This window comes from Anser brachyrhynchus, assembly GCF_964034855.1.
Source record: "Anser brachyrhynchus genome assembly, chromosome: 5".
NCBI classification, from domain to species: Eukaryota; Metazoa; Chordata; class Aves; order Anseriformes; family Anatidae; genus Anser; species Anser brachyrhynchus.
In genome coordinates, this window is record NC_137699.1 from 8,102,647 (window position 1) to 8,120,934 (window position 18,288).

General features: G+C 35.0%; 1 protein-coding gene across 1 annotated transcript; it reads left to right on the plus strand.

The window, feature by feature from the left end:
- Positions 1-1,035: 1,035 nt before the first annotated feature.
- LOC308196373 (uncharacterized protein) lies at positions 1,036-12,359 on the plus strand. Its single transcript, XM_080595277.1, has 5 exons — positions 1,036-1,277; positions 4,731-4,829; positions 5,803-5,862; positions 9,200-9,270; positions 11,876-12,359. The coding sequence occupies exons 1-5, from the start codon at positions 1,213-1,215 to the stop codon at positions 11,899-11,901; spliced, it is 321 nt and encodes a 106-aa protein (XP_080451403.1). The 5' UTR covers positions 1,036-1,212; the 3' UTR covers positions 11,902-12,359.
- Positions 12,360-18,288: the final 5,929 nt, after the last annotated feature.

The following is an 18,288-nucleotide window of genomic DNA, read 5'->3' on the forward strand; positions in this document are numbered from 1 at the left end:
TTTAACTTGTACTATTTTTATAATTTGGAAATATGTCAGATTTGCAGGCTGTATTATGTAATCACTTGCTTCTAGATACGTTGTCTCACATTGATGCAATAAACCTCCTTAAATTGCTAACCACTTTAAATTTTAGGCTGAATATCTGCAAAGTGGTCTCCTGGCAGTTGTTTAGTTGTGTGCACTTATCTTTGTTGGCTTTTCTCTTCTAGTGCATCCTAACTAGTTCAAAACTAGTTCATATGAAGTTAAAGATGGGCACAGAGCATATGATATCAATCATTGGTCATGACTGACATGTGAAAACTCTCCAGCTGCTAACTGGGAGACCGTTCTGTGGTAAGGATAATTAAATATGCTATGATAGGCTTAATAAATCAAGTTAATGTGGGGAAAGTAAATTACTGTGTATGGATTTTTCTGTTGTTGTTTATTTTTATTTCCAGGAATTTCAAAAGTATTGATTTCACAAAGGCTGAGGTTTTTAATTGAGTATGTATTTTCTAGTTATAAAAAAAATAAAAAAAAATAAAAAATTAAGAACATGGTAAGGATGTTTTTTATGGCTCAAGAAAAAATGCAGTCAGAGTTACCATTAGTAAGTAAATTTCATGCATATTAGGCCTTGAAAGAAAGCTCTGGTACTTTGTTTATAGTTTGCCTGGAGTTTTGTGATTTACGTATGCATACACGTGTGAAAGAGATTCAGGGAGACCTGCTACCTACTCAAAGCATGAATAATTTTATTTTACTTTCTTTGTTATAGCTACTAAAAAAAAATGTAACCTTGCAATCTGTAATGAAGTGAATGGAAGAGTGAAATCATGCTAACCGGCAGTAACTGTGGTACAGCAGCTAGAAAATGTATGTTAGCAAGCATTGTGTGAATCACTGTCTCCACCTAGTGCTGCTAAAAGAAATTACACCTCTAAAGCCTCTGGTAGGTGAAGTTGCAGACGGGATTCTACAATGATAAAACTTTTTGTACGTATCTAGTCATAACAGTTGAAGTCATTAATGCCATTATAGTTTTAAATATGCCAGTTTTATAAAAGGCAACTATAAGGGCTTATAATCTGTCTATAAAGATTCACGATTTGTTGAAATTTGCCAGCATAATAGCGTTTTCTGCAAAGACCTTTTGGCATATTCTACAAATGTTCATTAACAGTAAGGCAGATAATTTGTCAGAAGCTTCACAGAACTATTCATATGCTACTAAGGGTCTACTTCAAGAGCCTCTTCCTAGTGCCATTAGGAACAGAAGAAAAATCAAGGTAAGATCAATTTTCAGCTACCAAAGTATGTAAATTAATGACTCACTCATACATTATAGACAGTGCTCTGAGTCAGGAGAAATAGGTGGTAGTGCACAGCTTAGTTCAGGGAGTTAACACTGATACATAACAGCTTACTAACTGAAATAATCTCTATTGTAATTTTTACAAAATCTCGTACTTCGATACCAGGTTAAAAACTAGTTGGAAATTCCATGTTGCCTACATTACCTCCTCCACATTACTGAGAAACTTTCAAATGTAACAGAAAATTCATGTGCAATAGAATTTGTTCCTATGCATGAAACATCTGCAACACAGACCTTCAGCTTTATTCTTAGTTTAAGAGAGATTATTTTGCCACCATCCCAAAACTAATAGAAGTATGAAGACAAACAGTGACTTCAATCTGCAACAAACCTTAGATTTTCACACACTTGTAAGGTGTTCTTACTACAAGTTTCAATCTTGGCTCCCTACACTGAACTTAGCACCTGTTCCAGGAATTAGCTTGTCTCTTTTTAAGGAATTATAGATGCATGTAACTGTGTGAAGTTCTGTGCATTGATTTGAGCAACCTGGTCTAGTGGAAGGTTTCCCTGCCCAGGGCAGAGGAGTTGGAATTAGCTGATCTTTAAGGTCCCTCCCAACCCAAACCATTCTATGATTCTATGATACTTACCCTAACAGACTCTATTATTTGGCATAAGAGGGGACCGGGAGCTCTTATAAAATGTTACGGCATTCTAAAAGGCTCAAAATCATACATAGTTTCATGAGATTTTTTGGTGGGTAGACTGTAAAAAAATAAAGTCCTCTTTCTATAGTGTGAAGGTAATAATGAGGAAAATCCATCACAACTGTAACTTTTATCTAACCCACTTTTATCTTTCTAGATAATTTTAAACACATTTTTTTCTGATTATGAACTGTAACTAATTTATCTAATCTTGCTCAAATTAGATAGTGTCACATCTCACCAATTTAGTAGAACAGTTTGTAAACTCATGTATTAACGATTTAAATCAAGATTAACATTATAAATCTTTGTGCTGTGAGTTATAATAGGTTAAATAAGACAAGATAAGAATAGCAACAAACATTTTTTTTGCCATTTAAATCAGACTTTGACCATTGTTTGGATGTGTTTTCACTGGTTATTATACAAAATATATGTATTAAATGAAAAGTTTTTGTCGTTAGATTAACCAGACATGAGTCACAGACAAAGAATTTGGGACAACTCTTTTACTGAGTCTGAGCTCTGCCTGGTCAGTATGTGTAATATAAGGCTCTGAGTGTTATCTTAGGTACTTTCCTGCATCTTCAACATAAAGACAAGTTGGACAGTAAAAACAATTGGCTATCAAGATGAACATAAATTTAAAACTAACATAATAGTTTTTCATAATTCAAATAATTTAAAAGGTTCATTTAAATCTCTGAGTTTCACTGTATTGTCATGTGGACCTTTAGATTTCGCCAAGGCATCAGCAGTAGTGCTGTCAGGTAATGATACACAAATCAGTCTTCATTTTGTCTTGGCAATCTAAATGATGAAAATTTTCAACTGTATTAAATCTGGACTTGATAAGATTAGCTTCACTCAAAAAAAAAATTATTGGGAAGTTGAACCAAAAGTAGTTAAGTGTTGTCTGTCAGGCTATGTGGTTTTGGTATCTATCAGAGACTAGCGAATTTGAAACACATTTATTTTGTTCATAGAAAAAACTTCAAATGTTTGTCTCCTCCATGTGTGTTTGAATTTATCTTTTAATTTTTAACTTTTAATTCAAATATTTGAATAGTGAAAGTAAGTCTGAAGAATGTGAGAGAACAGATATTTATATATTCATGTAAGCAATAAAAATAGTTTATTTTAAAACCTTTTTTAAAAAAATCTTCCTTGTGAAAATGTGTAGTGTTTTTAAATGAAAGAAATACCACCAAAAAACTAGTGGTTTTGTTTTTGTTTTGTTTTTGTTTGTTTGTCTGGCAGTAGTTTAAAAAAATAAAAATAAAAAATCCAGATTTGTTTACGTAAGTTTCAAAATACCAGTTATGTAAAAATCTGTATAAAATAGCCAGAGAGGTTTCTAATAGCACTTTCCACCAGGGATGTTGTACAGTTACCTCTGATTGTAAAGTTAGGAGGGAAAGTATTCTGCAGGACAGCATAACCCAAATCCTGAAAAGACTTAGTTATGCTTGATTTCAGCAAGCCAATGGAACTCTTAATGGTGGCAATATTAAAATGCATTTCTTGTGTTTGCAGAAGGAAGGTCGTACATAAAACATTGTAAATCCATTGGAAGGCTTTTTTTGAAACCTCAGATATTTTTTCATGTTTGTTCATTTCATGGTTTTTTTTTTTATGTTCTTCAAAGGTTGAGAAGCTAGAAACATTTTCCTTTGTCAGTCTGTGTTTATACCAGATTTCATTGCTGCGCTTAAATGTTTATAATATACTTGTATGCAGTTAACTTTGAATATATGCAGTGTTCTCTGCAACACTAGTAAGTCAAAGCAGAAACTGAGGAGGTTTGTTGAAAGAAATGTACCAAATTCAAATAACGGTTTGCTTTTTCACTGAAAACATTTCTACTAGCCACTTGAAGTGCTGCTGATTCAAAGCCTGTTCACTACTTAAGTCCCCAGTCCAGAATTCTTATCACTTTATGCCTGTGAAACTGCAAGTCTTCTGGAATGGAGATAGAAACAAAAGCAAGGGCCTCCGTCATTATTAGATGAGATATCACAAATTTGTTAAAGAGACAGTGAGGTGGCAGCAGTTCATTTTAATAGTGGTATGAAATTAATTTATTTGAATGCAGTTAACTTTAACTTGAGTAGATCTTCAAATAGGAAAAAAAAAAAAAGCTATCAATAACTGTAATGATAAACTTACTCCAAAAGCCACAGTAGCCAAAGTTATCACTTTCCTTATTAAGTAATGAATTTTTCCTTAGTTCAAACAGACTTTGAGTATTACCCTTGTGTTACCCTTTGAGAATATCTTACCTTGTCAAAGGTTTGCATGCACATAGTCTCTTCCTTTGAGTCCCTTCTGTTCATCTCAAAGTAGCTTCTTCATTTCTAAGCAAGAGTTCCTGACATAGGAAGTGCAAGCAATACAAGACTTAGAACGTTTTATTTTTTTTTTGGTATTTCTTCCTCCATCACTGTTTATATGATCCATGACTGTGAGTCAGGGTACATGGAAAATAAATATTTTCAGTCTAAGTCTCTCAGAAAGTGTTCTCTGCTGGCATAGCTCACGTTCCTTTGGGCAGTTCCTTTTCTGGCTGGTGGTATGCCTTCCACACTAACCTAACCCGCTGAGGCTGTCTGCAGCACTGTTGAGACAGTTGTGGCTTTATATCCAGGACATTTTAACCTATGGCACCCGCAGTGAAAATGCACTTAAAATGTGGCCATTGATTGTTTGGACAGGGACAGAAATCCCGTGTACGTTTCAAATGAAGCAGCACTGGACAGTGGGGTTGGAACTCCTGGCTTGAAAATGAATGTTTTTCCACTCATAGATTTCAGGTAAATAGTTCCTTATGTCTAGCTGTCTTAGTTGAAACTAAGATGATTGTCATTGTTTCAGTGACTCTGAAAAGATTAAAAAGGAAAAAAAAAAGAAAAATGGAGGTTCATGTGACAGTTTTATTAAGATCAGGCTTGGATCTTCATAAAGTGGGGTTTGCAATACTTGCGGAAATGTGAGTTACTGAAATAACTGTCCTTGTTGGCAATTACCTTATTCTGTAATAACGAACACGCTGACAAATGATTTAATGACTGTAAGGACCATCCTGTCAAAGGTTTTTGCAGCCATTTAAAATGCACACCAATTCTTAAATAATTATTTAAAATTCTCTTAGTAAAACATAGAAAAATGTCTGATTCATTATTTATATGATAATTTTAATCAAGGGGATAGAAAAATGCATTTTACACTTTAATTTTATGTGACAAAAGGATAATTTATATACTGTGAAAAGCTTGGATGTAAAGAATAAGTTAAATACACTGTTTCTCATATTGTTAGCAGAGTTGTTACCTTTTGACCTTCTGTTTGAGATTTTTTAGAACATTTGATGCTTCTCATAATAGTTTAATATTACTTTCTTCACATTGATTAAATACACTTCATACATCACTGAACAATGAGTAACATTCAAATAAGGCTGTCCACTGAACTGCCTGCAAAAATGATAAAGTAAAAAATTAATCTCCAAAGTAAAGTCAAGCCTGAAATTGAAATCTTTGACGCATACATTTCATAATTAGTTCATTCTGCTATATCTAAAATGCAAATACAGTGCTCTTAAAATAATTCAGATCTTCTTACATGGAGCATTAATGAATTGTTCTAGCTTCTGCACCTCTGACTTCTACATACTTTAGAGTCATTTGACTTTTTTTTTTTCATTGTTAAGTTGTTGAATTTTCTTTTCTGTAAGGCTCCTAAAAGTAGTCCTCCTTATCTCTTGTGTTTCTCTACCATTTGTTTCAGTCAGTGGATCCACTTACAGATCAAGGGAAAAGAATCTCACAGAATACATGGAAAATCAAGGTACAGCCCTATGCTAGTTTCTCCAATGCCAAAGCCAGCAGAAAAAGTCCCCCCATTGCTCTGTCCTCAGCCACTTCCATGTTAGGAACAGTCCAGCTGTATGTGGGACTATTCTCTAAACTTGAGCAGTGAAATTATCCTGCTGCTTTTTGATTTTATTTCTTGGTTTGTTTGTGGTGTTGGTTGTTTTCATACAAATTTTACCTTGGATCATTTTCCTGAAGCAATTTACTTGGCAACCACAGGAGCATTAAGCAAATAGAAGCTGGTGTTTTAGAATGGGAAGAAATCTCATTGCCACACAGCGTGTTGTCATGATTCTCCTTGCAGGTTTAATGTTCTGTTTGCATTACCAAGGCTATGATCGTGAAGGTTGTTTCCTCTGTATTTTGAAGTGGATACTGTGTCAAAAACTAGCATTGAATGTAATTTAAATTTGGTAAACTTTTTACTGAATTCAAACACTTTATGTTTTTGTAAATGCTGTTAATATCTCACGTAAACCTTAAGCAGTGAGTATACTCAAATTCTGTAGTAAGAAGTCAGGTTCCTGCTCGCTTTTCTGGAATCAAAAGATCATCACTGTTTCTCAGTATAGGCAATACACAGACAAACTTCTCAGAGTGAATTTCTTCAGGAAGAAGTTTGTCTGTGTTCACAAACTTTATAATCACTCAATAACCAGAATCAGAGAATTCTAAGGTGCTTCACATATTCTCTAAATGCTACAAATACTGTGCATAAATGAAATATTGATGTTTTTGATGCTAGAGCAGGTAGATATCTTCTCATGTTAAGCAAGCTCAGTGCCCAAATGCAGTGATTTATATATATATATATATATTAAAAATAATAATAAAAAGCCTTCTGCATGTTTGAATGTTAATATCCTCTTGCCTTGCTGCAAGAATTAGATTGATTTCATTTCCCAGCACTGAGAGGGAAGAACAGTATACTCTTTATCTCAAGTCTAAAGTAGATTTTGGAGAATCTGGACTGTTGAAGTCCATTGCATAGCACTGCAGGTCTGATCAGCCAGGACTGACTGTCCTGGTAGAGTCAAGGTCTTCAGATTGCTGTTGTGTTTTTAAAATTTAGTAATAAATGCATAACCTTCCTAGCCACTTCCAACACCAACAGAAACCCGCATGTTGCGCATCCTCGATAACAAATACTGGACAGTGATATAAAACTGGTAACATGACTTTATATACAGGATTAGCCTTCCAGAACAGATGATTATACCTAAGTTCCATTTCTGCTACCAGAACAGCCTTCAGAAAATACGTACCAGAATTGTGGGAGAAGGAACCTGAATCTGCATCTCCCATTTACAGTTGCACACCATAATGTTTTGCTGCTTCATGTCATTTCCCTTGGGGTGGCGGGAGGTTTCTACACAATAGCATTTCTTCAGCAAGACAGCTGGGCATTCCCAAATGGCAGCAGATGGTCTCCCACTCCCTGAATGGGTGCCCTTTCTACCATCATATGTAGAGAGCAATTCCTCCAGCCATGCTTAAGAAGTGGACTCTGTTGTGTAGAGCCTGATAGCGCCCTGTGCTCTAATGATAGCTGCACTGAGCCTGTAATCAGGAGAAATCTAGGGTGGGATGCATTAGCCCGGGTGTAGGGAATTACACTGCATTCATCTGCATCTGCTTTAGGGAATGCTTCATTTTGGGTTCATCAGGTGCCCATTTCCAGGTGCAGAAAATTAAAATGAAAACCTTGACATGGCTTAAACACATCCAAATCTCTCTTATGACGTACACACAGAATAATCCTGTAATTTTGTTAGTATCTGTCTTAGAATTAGTTTTCAGTTCTGGGTTTTAGGGTATAGACAGAGGAAAAAAAGGTACAATGATAACTATATCTTATAAGTTTACAAAGTGTTCTGAAGGATGGGAAGTTGAGATAAATGTTTAAAATTATCAACCTCTTTAAAAAAATCTTACTCGCTTTTATACAATGACACTAGATTGTTTTTGTAAATACTTTAGCAATGTTTTGTAATTCACTTTATGCATCTTTGTATTCATAGTAAGTTATAGAAGTAAAAGGCAAATGCAGCTGGAGACAGACTTCCTTTAGACAGATGTTCTACTTCTGAAGAAAAAATAAAATAAGGAGTTGGAGGAAGAAACAAAAGAAAAAAGTAACAATATAGAAAACAATTTAGATCATGGTCTGTAAGTAATCCAGAACAGCCATATTAGCAGCTGTGATGCATAAATTTTAGCAGAGATATACATCTATAAAATACTATAAATGCAGCTACATATAGACCTCATACTAACATGGTATTTCTACAGTGACTGTCCAAAAAACTAGCTTTAATCTGATGAGGCTAATCTTCCTAGACTCCCTCTGTGGTTAATACAGTAATTCAGTGCCCTATGGATAAATCATAATGCAAAGCCCACTTTTGCTGGTTGTAGATTAGTCTCCATCAGCTTAACCTTTGTGAATAAAAGACTTGTGAACACCCTGATTAGGTTGTGCTGTCCATATCTGTAAGAAAGACGTTTTGCTTGTGCCTTTTGGAAATTACACATTATTAACAAAAAATAACAAGAACAAGCTGGCAGCAATGTTGAAGTATTTGTAGCTTTTGCTTTCTATCAGCTTCTCATGCTAAGTGATAGCTTGTCAAATTTTCAAGAAGTTATAGATTAAAACCAGAGGGAAAGAAATAAAGAGCACAGCAAAAGGCTGAGAAAGAATAGAAAAGATGAGGATGGTGAAAGTAAAGCAGAAGACATTTAATCAGAAATTCAGAACCAGAATAATTTTTAAGTGCTGTTGAAAGAACGGGTTAAACTTGCACTGATCACAGATTTTTGCTCTCCTTTTTTGAAATCTAGTTTGTATCATATTCTCTCCCATCAAATGTGTCTGTAAGAATTCAAAGGCAAAGTTTCAAATGCAGATGGTTGCACTGAAAGACCCACAGTCCTCTGAAATACAACCAAATTTTTCCCTCCGTTCCTTCATATACTACCTGTTTGACATTTTTTAGTAAAACAATACAGTACAGTGTAACCTGAGAAACTAAATATGTGCAACCTAATTGGAATAAACTATGAACAAAGCAGAAGATTGTAAATGTCATGCCCCTTGTTGAAGGATTTTTGTTTCACAAGGATTATTTTTTTTCTTGGTCATTAAGAGCTTAAATGATGACTCTAAGTATCTGAATGAGGAAAAAAATCAGGAAAATTTTATTATATAAAAATTTAAAATCATTTGTTAGATGTATTAGAAAGATGTTAGATTAGTTAGATGTATTTAGAAAGAGCACGTGTTACAATAAGATTATCATTCTTCACAGGTTCTTCTGTATTGCAAATTCTAAACTTTCCACGAGTTACCTCAGGCCATTTGCTTCATTACAGTATCAAGGTAAGAGTCCAGGCTTTTTAAGTAACAGTGTCAGCACTAAATGCACTGATTTTTCTCAGCAGCCTGGTTGTTAGCTACCCCAATAGTTAACGTCTAATGGTTATAGAAATCACCCTTTGTTCAATGACGTAATTCCCCCAAATCCTTAACCAAGCCCACTACTGAAAAATAAAAGTATTATGCTTGTTTCAACATTTAACCACGTAAACACATTGAAATTCATTAGCCTACTCTAATTTGAGACAGGAATTGCACAGCTTTTCCTGAAAACAATTGAATAGTGAGTTGTTAAAGCAGCAAAGATAAAGCGGAGGGATGTGAAACTCGTCTAAGAAACATTAATTGTAGAAAGCAGCTGCACTTACTGTATGTAACAACAGATGGCAGTATTTTCTTATATGTTAGGAGATGTAAATAAGGTGTCTAAAACAATTATAAATCTTATATCAACAGCTATTGAAATCCTATATGAAAGTATTTTTTTCAGAAACTCAATGTATATGTCACTTCTGGATAAAAACTTCGGAAGAAGATTACACTGTAAAAACATTCTTTTACATACCTAGGATTTAAACATAAAAACATCCTAAAGCCGTTCCCTGCTAAGGTCACTGTCTGGGTTTAGTTACTGAGCCCAGAAGGTGGTATGATGTGAAAGAATCCCAGGCTGAAGGTGCTCCCCAAGGAACATGGCTAACACATAGATCTATGAAAGATGAAGGTGCTAATTTTGCTTCTGGCTGAACAAGGCTCCACAATTTTCCTGTGCAGCAGCTGCTCATGTAGTTTGTCTTTGCATGTGCTCACAAGGAGGTAGCTCTTAGCAAAACAAAAGGCCTCGTGGTGACTGCCACAGAGCCCGCAGAGTGGGCTTGGAGTGCCCACAGAGATGCACAGGGAGCTGTCAGACCATGCCTTCCTCCAATACCCACAGGTCGGTGCCCATGTGAATCATAGTTTCTGTTTGGTTGTCCATAAAGTAGACAAACCAGGAAATCAATCTTTTAGGCACTTTTCTCCAGTATTCATAATTTAAAAAAAAAAAAAAAAGAGCATCTCCCATCTCTAAAATAAAAAAGAGAGGAAGGTAATTTTTATGTAGGACTATTACTGCTGCACAGCCAACCTCTTGCCACATCAGAAACTGTATACTGCGTTCTAGTTCTTAGAAAAAAGTATACATGCATTAACATACTACTAGTACTGGAAGAAAATAAATACATATATAAAAACCAATTTGTAGATGAAATCCTGAGTGTACTACAGAGAATGAAAAACCTGCCATTCACTGCAGAATATGTGTTACACCTATTTGCATGAGAGGTAACGTGTCTTGCCTTGCCTTCCCTTGCCTTGTGTTTCTCAAAGCTTAGAGAAAAGTATTGCTTTTTAAAATATAAATAGTTCTGGCAAGAAAGTGTTCATGAATTTGATGAAGAGAATGGATTCCCAAAAGACGAGAATGAAGAATCATTTCAAGATAAGAAACTACCAAAAATCACAAGATTACATATTTATACTTTCTCTGAAATATTTTCCCATCCATTTCCCCTTTCTTTGTTTTTTTTTCCTGTTTTTTTTTTTCCTTAATCCAGCCTTCCTAGTCTATGTCCATGTCTGCAAGTACGCATTATACTGACTTTTCTAATATAATTCTCATGAGGAAGTTAGAAACCTGGGCCATAAAACATAGAGATTCTGAAGACTAATATTTGTATATAACACTCTATACTATAAGTTCACAAAGTATTTTATCAACCTAAAGTTCATCTGTTTATCCAGACCACAGCCAAAGCTCTGCAGGATTTAACAAAGCACATGACAGCTATTTGAGTTTGATCAGCACGTTATAAATCATGCATTCCCAGGCCTTATTTTGAGAGTGTGGGATTTTGACCTATGTCTTAGGCCTGAGGTTATATTAGTGGAAAAGACATCTGATGGTATCGGTCACACCAGCTTTGGAAAGCGAAGGACAACTGAAACCATTCCTTGTGTTTTAAGACCCAATGTTATGGAGGCAGACTTTCTTTATTATTTTTCTTAGAATATAAATGCAACTTTATAGACTGTTGTCTAGCTTTTCAAAGCCTTTATTGTATTTGAGAAGGAATTGGGTTTAATGATTTAATAGGGCCTCAATATTCTTCTATCATTTCCTTACTTTATTAGCCACTATTTCCTGCAAAGAATCTCACAAATGAATTTGAACAAAGCTAATGTGCCAGTATAATGACAGATTGCTTTCAGGACTAATATCAGGGAACTTTTTTCCCATCTAGTGAATGAATCATAGTCATTCAATTGTGGACTGTTGGACAGATATGCGAAGTGCTCTTTGCTTTAAAGCTCTCTGAACATAAGGAATGATCTTAGGTTCAAAATATCATCAAATAAAAATACTATACTGTTACAGAAGCTCAGATTAGTATTGATATAAGAAGTCCAGACACCGTGTCTTTCAAAAACAGATAAAAAAATATCAGCATGTATGCACCATTTGCCTTTAATCACAAAGACATACTGAACATGCTTGAAATGCCAATAGTTTTATAGATTGCTGTGCCGTTTACTACTCCTCTGTTCTTCACTTTTTTCCCTTAAGAGATGAAACCCAGTGCAGCAGCATGACAGAAGATACATTGAACCAGTCAGCAGACCCATGAAGAGAGATACTGGACCTTTCAGTAGTAACAACATAATTTCAAAGTGGTGCTCTTGAAAAGTGTCTGACTCCAATAGCAGCATTCCCTTTGAATCTTCTGTAACTCAAAATAAGTCCACAGCATCAAAGATTTATATATATCTAGGCCTATATTTTCAAATTCTTCTACATATTTCTGTTAAACTAGTTTTTCATCATATCTCAACTTGCGCAACTATTTTGCATGAAAACTTAAATCCAAAGAAAACTCCCTAGGGGTCATCTTTTTTAACACTCATCAATTTTAATAAGAAAGTGTTTTTTACTTTCCTGAACCCCTTTTGACTTTTACCCTCTCAAAAATAGTACTGCATTCCCTTTCTTTTCTTTTTTCTTTTATTTTTTTTCTGTACCATCCAACATCCTTTTCTTTTCATATTAAATCATTTTCCTTCACAGCTGCTATTGCCAAAATATTAATTTTGAGTTGGTTGCAGCTGTATATGTTGTATGAGCTGTGTCACTGCAGAATTGCTGCCACACCTTGGATCTTGGATTGCACTGTAGACAGAGTTTGATTGTTGCAAAGCAAGCTTCCATCATTTTACACTCACAACCATTGTGGTGGCCTTTTTTTTGGGGGGGGGGAGAGATGGAGCATGGTTAGAAGAGTTGCTCTTTACAGTTAATGTTAGTAAAAATAAATGTTTTTGGAATGCACAAATAAAAATGTTGAGCTTTCTTGTACACATCAAGCAGAAGAAGCTGTGATTTGTATGCTGTCAGAAGGAAGTAAAGAATAAGAACTTGGTTAAAGTAGATTTTCTCATATTAATATAGGAAACAATGCCTTCTTGTACTTTTGATGTCGGTGTGCTTTTTCGACCGTTATCTATGCTTGAGAAATTATTTTTCATTACAGTATGTGTGGGTAGAATCTACAACTAGTAGAAAATACCTAGCAGACATTTCAAGGTGCAATATAGGACTGAGCTCTTGCTGTCTGATTACCTAGACAAAGGTTTGTCCTATTGTTTACGGAGGAAAGGCACGGACAACTTTTCTCCTTTGATTTTGGAACCATTTTTCAAGGGGGCAAGTAAAAATCTTTTTGGATGCAAAGGCTGATAAGTTTTCTTCATGAAGGGAGGGGAGAGACTGTTCTGAGAGATGGGTGCTTTTGAAAAAGCTGAGCAATTTGAAGGGATTTATTAATGCAAAGTGTACAAATACAGTGTATATTACTGAAAAAATCTAAAACTCTGAATGGATACTTATGATAATGGAACCAAGATGCATGTGTCAATGTGCAGATAACCTTTCTGGTGAGGTTTCTGCATAAAAATAAACAAAGAAAAGCAATGCATGTATTTTAACATAACATCGTTGTTATTTTTTTGTTAGGAAATTTCACCAGATGAGTGATTTTAAACCTGACATCAACAATTACAATGCCCACAGAACCAACTGCATGTGAAAGGACTAAGGTGAAAATTCAGAGGTGTCCTGTTGTAGTTCAGGTAAGATGGGTGGATTTCTTAAAGTAGAAAATATCATTTATAATGTATATTTATATACTAATCCTTGTCCCAGCTGTAATCTTTAAATTTAATATACTTCATATTAGCATATATATGCTTCATATATATTTTATATATATTCTTTGACCAATTTTTGTGTGCATTATAGCAACACTTGACTTCCAAATGCTAGTTTTGTTGCAAAAAACAACCAAACTAAATAATTATATAAAATAAATGGTCAATGAAATAGCATTTAAGTAATGTGCTAGCGTACAGAAATGATGAGCCAAGGCATCCCAAGCAGTAGTTTTAATATAAGAAATATATAAAGTCAGATGGAAAAGAAATGTGTAATAACTGACTAGTAAAACCATTTTACGTGTTCTAGTTCTGAATGTAGACAATATGTTTCACTTTTCTAAGTTTTTGTTCTGCAGTAAGCAATGTGCAGTATGGTAAAGACTGTTTAGACTAGAAAAAGTCATTGTGCAGTATGTACTTTTGCTTTTTCATAGCTGCTTCATCTCAGTTCTTCCAGCAGTTAAACCTGCTGATTATGTCTCTGGCGAATACTTCTGTGTGTGACCACAGATTTGTTTGAATCTTCCTCCTGTTTCTTTCACATAGAGTAACTTGCACAACCTTTGTAGAATCTGTACCTCCGTTTTTGATTAAAGTAGTTTCAAGCTTAATGCATTCTAATAAACTTGAGTGATGTTCATCTCGCTGAGCTCCTCCCAATTCAAGCTAATATTACATGCTCGTGTTTTTCAAGGATGCTGTTCTTCATTTACTTATCAAATTAAATGAGAAGGCATATTTAGCCTCCCTTTTGCCTTCAGCCTTTTGCTGAGCTGATACATTATTAGCTGCTACAGATCTTGAACAGATACACATACTATGCCTTGATACTGGGAACAGGTGAGCTTGATTTGCTTGACTATAGGTCATAGAATTATAAAATAACCTAAGCTGGAAGGGACCCACAAGGATGGATCATCGAGTCCAACTCCGGGCTCCACACAGGACCACTCAAAAATCAGACCATATATCTGACAGTGTTGTCCAAACACTTCTTGAACTGCGGCAGGCCCAGTGCCTTGACCGCTTCCCTGGGGAGCCTGTTCCAGTGCCCGACCACCCTTTTGGTGAGGAACCTTTTCCTGACACCCAGCCTGACCCTCCCCTGTCCCAGCTCCATGTCCCAGATCCGTTCCCTCGGGTCCTCTTTCTGTCCCCAGAGAAGAGAGCTCAGCACCTGTCCCTCTGTTCCTCTCATGAGGAAGCTGCAGGCCACCACTGGGCCTCCCATCAGTTTCGTCTTCTCTGGTCCGAACAAACTGAGTGACTTCAGCTGCTCCTCATGTGTCTTCCCCTCTAGACCTTTCACCACCTTTGTCACCCTCCTTTGGACACTCTCCAATAGTTTTATGTCCTTCTTATACTGTGGTGCTCCAAACTGCACACAGTGCTTGAGGTGAGGCCGCACCAGTGCAGGGTAGAGTGAGGCTATCGCGTCCCTTGACCACCTAGCCAATGCTTTATCATCCTGTACGCAGATTATTGCCAGTAAAGAAACACTTTGAAAACAGTACATAAAAATGGATGATTGAGAGAAAATCAAGAACACAGAAAAGAACACAGAATTTAAGCTACCATGCCATTTATGCCAGCCTTTCTCTTTTGGAGTATCTCTTATCCAGCATAAATGCAGAACATTCTTTCTGATTTAAATCTACTCATTTCAAAACAATCAGCAATACTTTTCTGTAAAATCTAAGATGGAATAAAGGAAATTACTTTGCTTTGATTTTCTTTTACAGAACAGGGTTCTTTAGGCTACAGATTGATAAAAAGGTGCCTAAATGACTAAAGCATTTTAATTTGAATGTCAAATTCCAAAAGAAAATGTGAGAAAATTAAGCATAAAGTGTACCCTTCTTTAACTTCTAACTTCTCACATTCTTTTGCTATCTACTGTCTCCAGTAACAGTCATTTTCTGATGTTTTTGAAGTTCTATTAATTCAGCTTCATTTACTTTTACATTAGTGGATTAATTTCAGAAGTTGCTGTATAACTTTGGATAGGAGGGAGATAAGAAGAAATCTGTTGCCTATGACATGCCATTATGCTGGATCTGGCTGGGATGGAGTTAACTTTTTTTTTTTTTCTTTCTTACTGAATGAATGACATTAGAAAAAATACTAACAGAATAAACATGCTGCTCATTTTTGTATTTTAGCAGGCTCTTTTTAGTTTAATACTGTCTCAAAAAACTCATGAATTAATTGCACTATAAATAGGTATTACTTCAAAATTTTTGTGAAAAGTTAAACAGAATACATCTAGAAGGCCAGAATTTTATACTGTCTAAAGCAATGATGTGCCCAATTTGAGAACATAATTAATGCCATTGTATGTACAGATTATACTAGTTGCTGCCTAACTGACCATTGCTTTTACAAATTTTTAATCTATATACACAAGTACAGTCATTGCACAGGTTAATTAAATGCTATTGAAAATCAGACTTGGTGTAAAGGTTATATTAAATAAATATCAGACTACTGAAAAATTATTAATTGGTCAGACTTATGTGCAAGATGATATACATTTCAGAGTAGGCTTCTGAAGTAGTTTTATAATATTACTGTTAATCATTTTTACTTTTCTCACTTGATATATCTGTGAGTACATAAAGATTGATTGTTCTTAATACATTTAAAATAATTAGAAGGAAAAAGACCCTTGGGATTATAAATCCACTTTATATACTAGTCTGTTGAGAATAAGAAAAGAGAAATAAAAATTTGAGATTAGTTTAAAGATTTAACAAACGTTAAAGAGGTACAATATATCCTGTTCAATTTGCAGTTTTATTTTTGTATATCGTTAATTATTAGATGGATGTCAGTCATGTAAATTCATATAGATTCAGAATTATGACCATCCAGAAATATTACTGGGTTTAGTTCCTAAACTATAATTGGATTTATGTCTACTAATTAAAACTTAATTTTATTTAAACTGGTAAAATATGTATGCTCATATTCACATCCCAGTTACTTCCATGAGAATTTCAAAGACATAAATACAAATTAGCTTCCAATACAAGATCCAGAGCATCTATTTCTGTTTGCAGAACAGCTAATGCCATATATGAAAATCATATGTTGTCCACAGCAAGCTGATTGAAAGTTTTAAAACTGAATGAAATCAATGCCGGTAATTAGATACTACAAACAGAAGACTCAAAAGTCATCAATTTGCTCCTTGCTTCACACACTATGCCAATTAATTAACAAATTAAGCTTAAATGGATACAGTGTTGGCAAGGAGAGATCAGAAATGAAGTTTTTCCATCTCTGCTAAATATGCAACTACTATGGATAAGAAGAGTAGTTCTTTTGGGATTTCTCTTTGTCCTCATTTAAATGTGTAATGACCTTTTTTCGCAATTAGACCAATGAGATTTCTGACCAACTGTGCTGTAGTTTGTATTTTAAGAGGCTCCTGAGAGTGGGACAAACTAGAGTCAGGCCCTCTGACTTTTTCAATGACTGTTTTGGCAGCTAAGCTACGAAGTAAAAATACAGGACACAAACCACCTACTGTGTTTTTGAATATAGGTCGTATGGCTAATTTACTTCTGTTCACATACTGGAGCCTAATTGCAGAGACTTGGGAAAAAATCACTCTGAAGGATACAGATGAAATTAAATCAAGTACCTACAAAGCGAAGTACTCAGTGAAACGTGAAACACTTTCTCGGTGTGTGGACCACTTCCTTGTTGTTAAACACCTCCATCTTCAAACCCTTTTTATGCACCAAAACAAATACCTTGATCTTGTCCGCAATTTCTGCTGAAGTGCAGACATCTGCATACCTGAGTTCCTGCTGTAATTCTGACAGTCTCCACCAAAAGTTATTTTTTAGCCTAGCAAACAATTTTTTTGCTTTAGACTGATTAGATCTATGCCTACCTCATTGATTTTTTTCCACTTTTCCTCGTTTCTTCTTCCAATATTCGTTCTTCCTTTCTTTGTCCATCTTTATGCAGCCTTTACCTTGCTGTAGCTATATTTGCACCCTCAGATAATCAACACCATTTTCTTCTCTCCTAAAAATGATAAAGTTCAATGAAAGGTGATAATAAAGGGTAGATTGCATGGTAGTTATTGCTGTCTAGATATACCTACTAACAGCAGGGATTCATGACATATCATCCTTTATTCAAAAAACTGCCAATGTCATTTCTTAATCTACTACTTTTATGCTTTTGCCAGCAAAACTGAATTGATGGGCTAAGAATGTATACAGCTAGCTAACTTTGATGAGAGGCATAAATGCTAGATGCTGTTTTGAGAATTAATAGATGGGAGAAAATATGAAATAGACATATCCGTATCACAAAGCCATCATGTTGGAAAGAATGGTAATTCATTGTATCAGAAATAAATAAATACAAAAGAGAAATCTAGAAAGGTTAAAAAAAAATCAAAAAGAGGGAAAAAAGAAAACTTAAAAACAGTGGAACAAATACATATATTTTTATTTTTCAAATGTTCAAAAATTTCTGGCATTGATGTGCTATATAAAATGAATGTAAAACCCATTCAGTGCTACTTCAAACAAAAATGACAGTGCAGTTTTCAAACTGTGAATTTAATTTACGTACTTTGAGTGTTTCTAAGTGTTATTCTGTGTATTAATAGGATACAGATCTCAAAGATGATAAAAACACATGCAGTTTGTTATTACACCCTTTTGGGTGTGGAATAACAGTTTTTGCTTTTCTTTCAAATGCAAACTTTCTCACTGAAGGACTTCTGAGACTCCTTATTAGTGT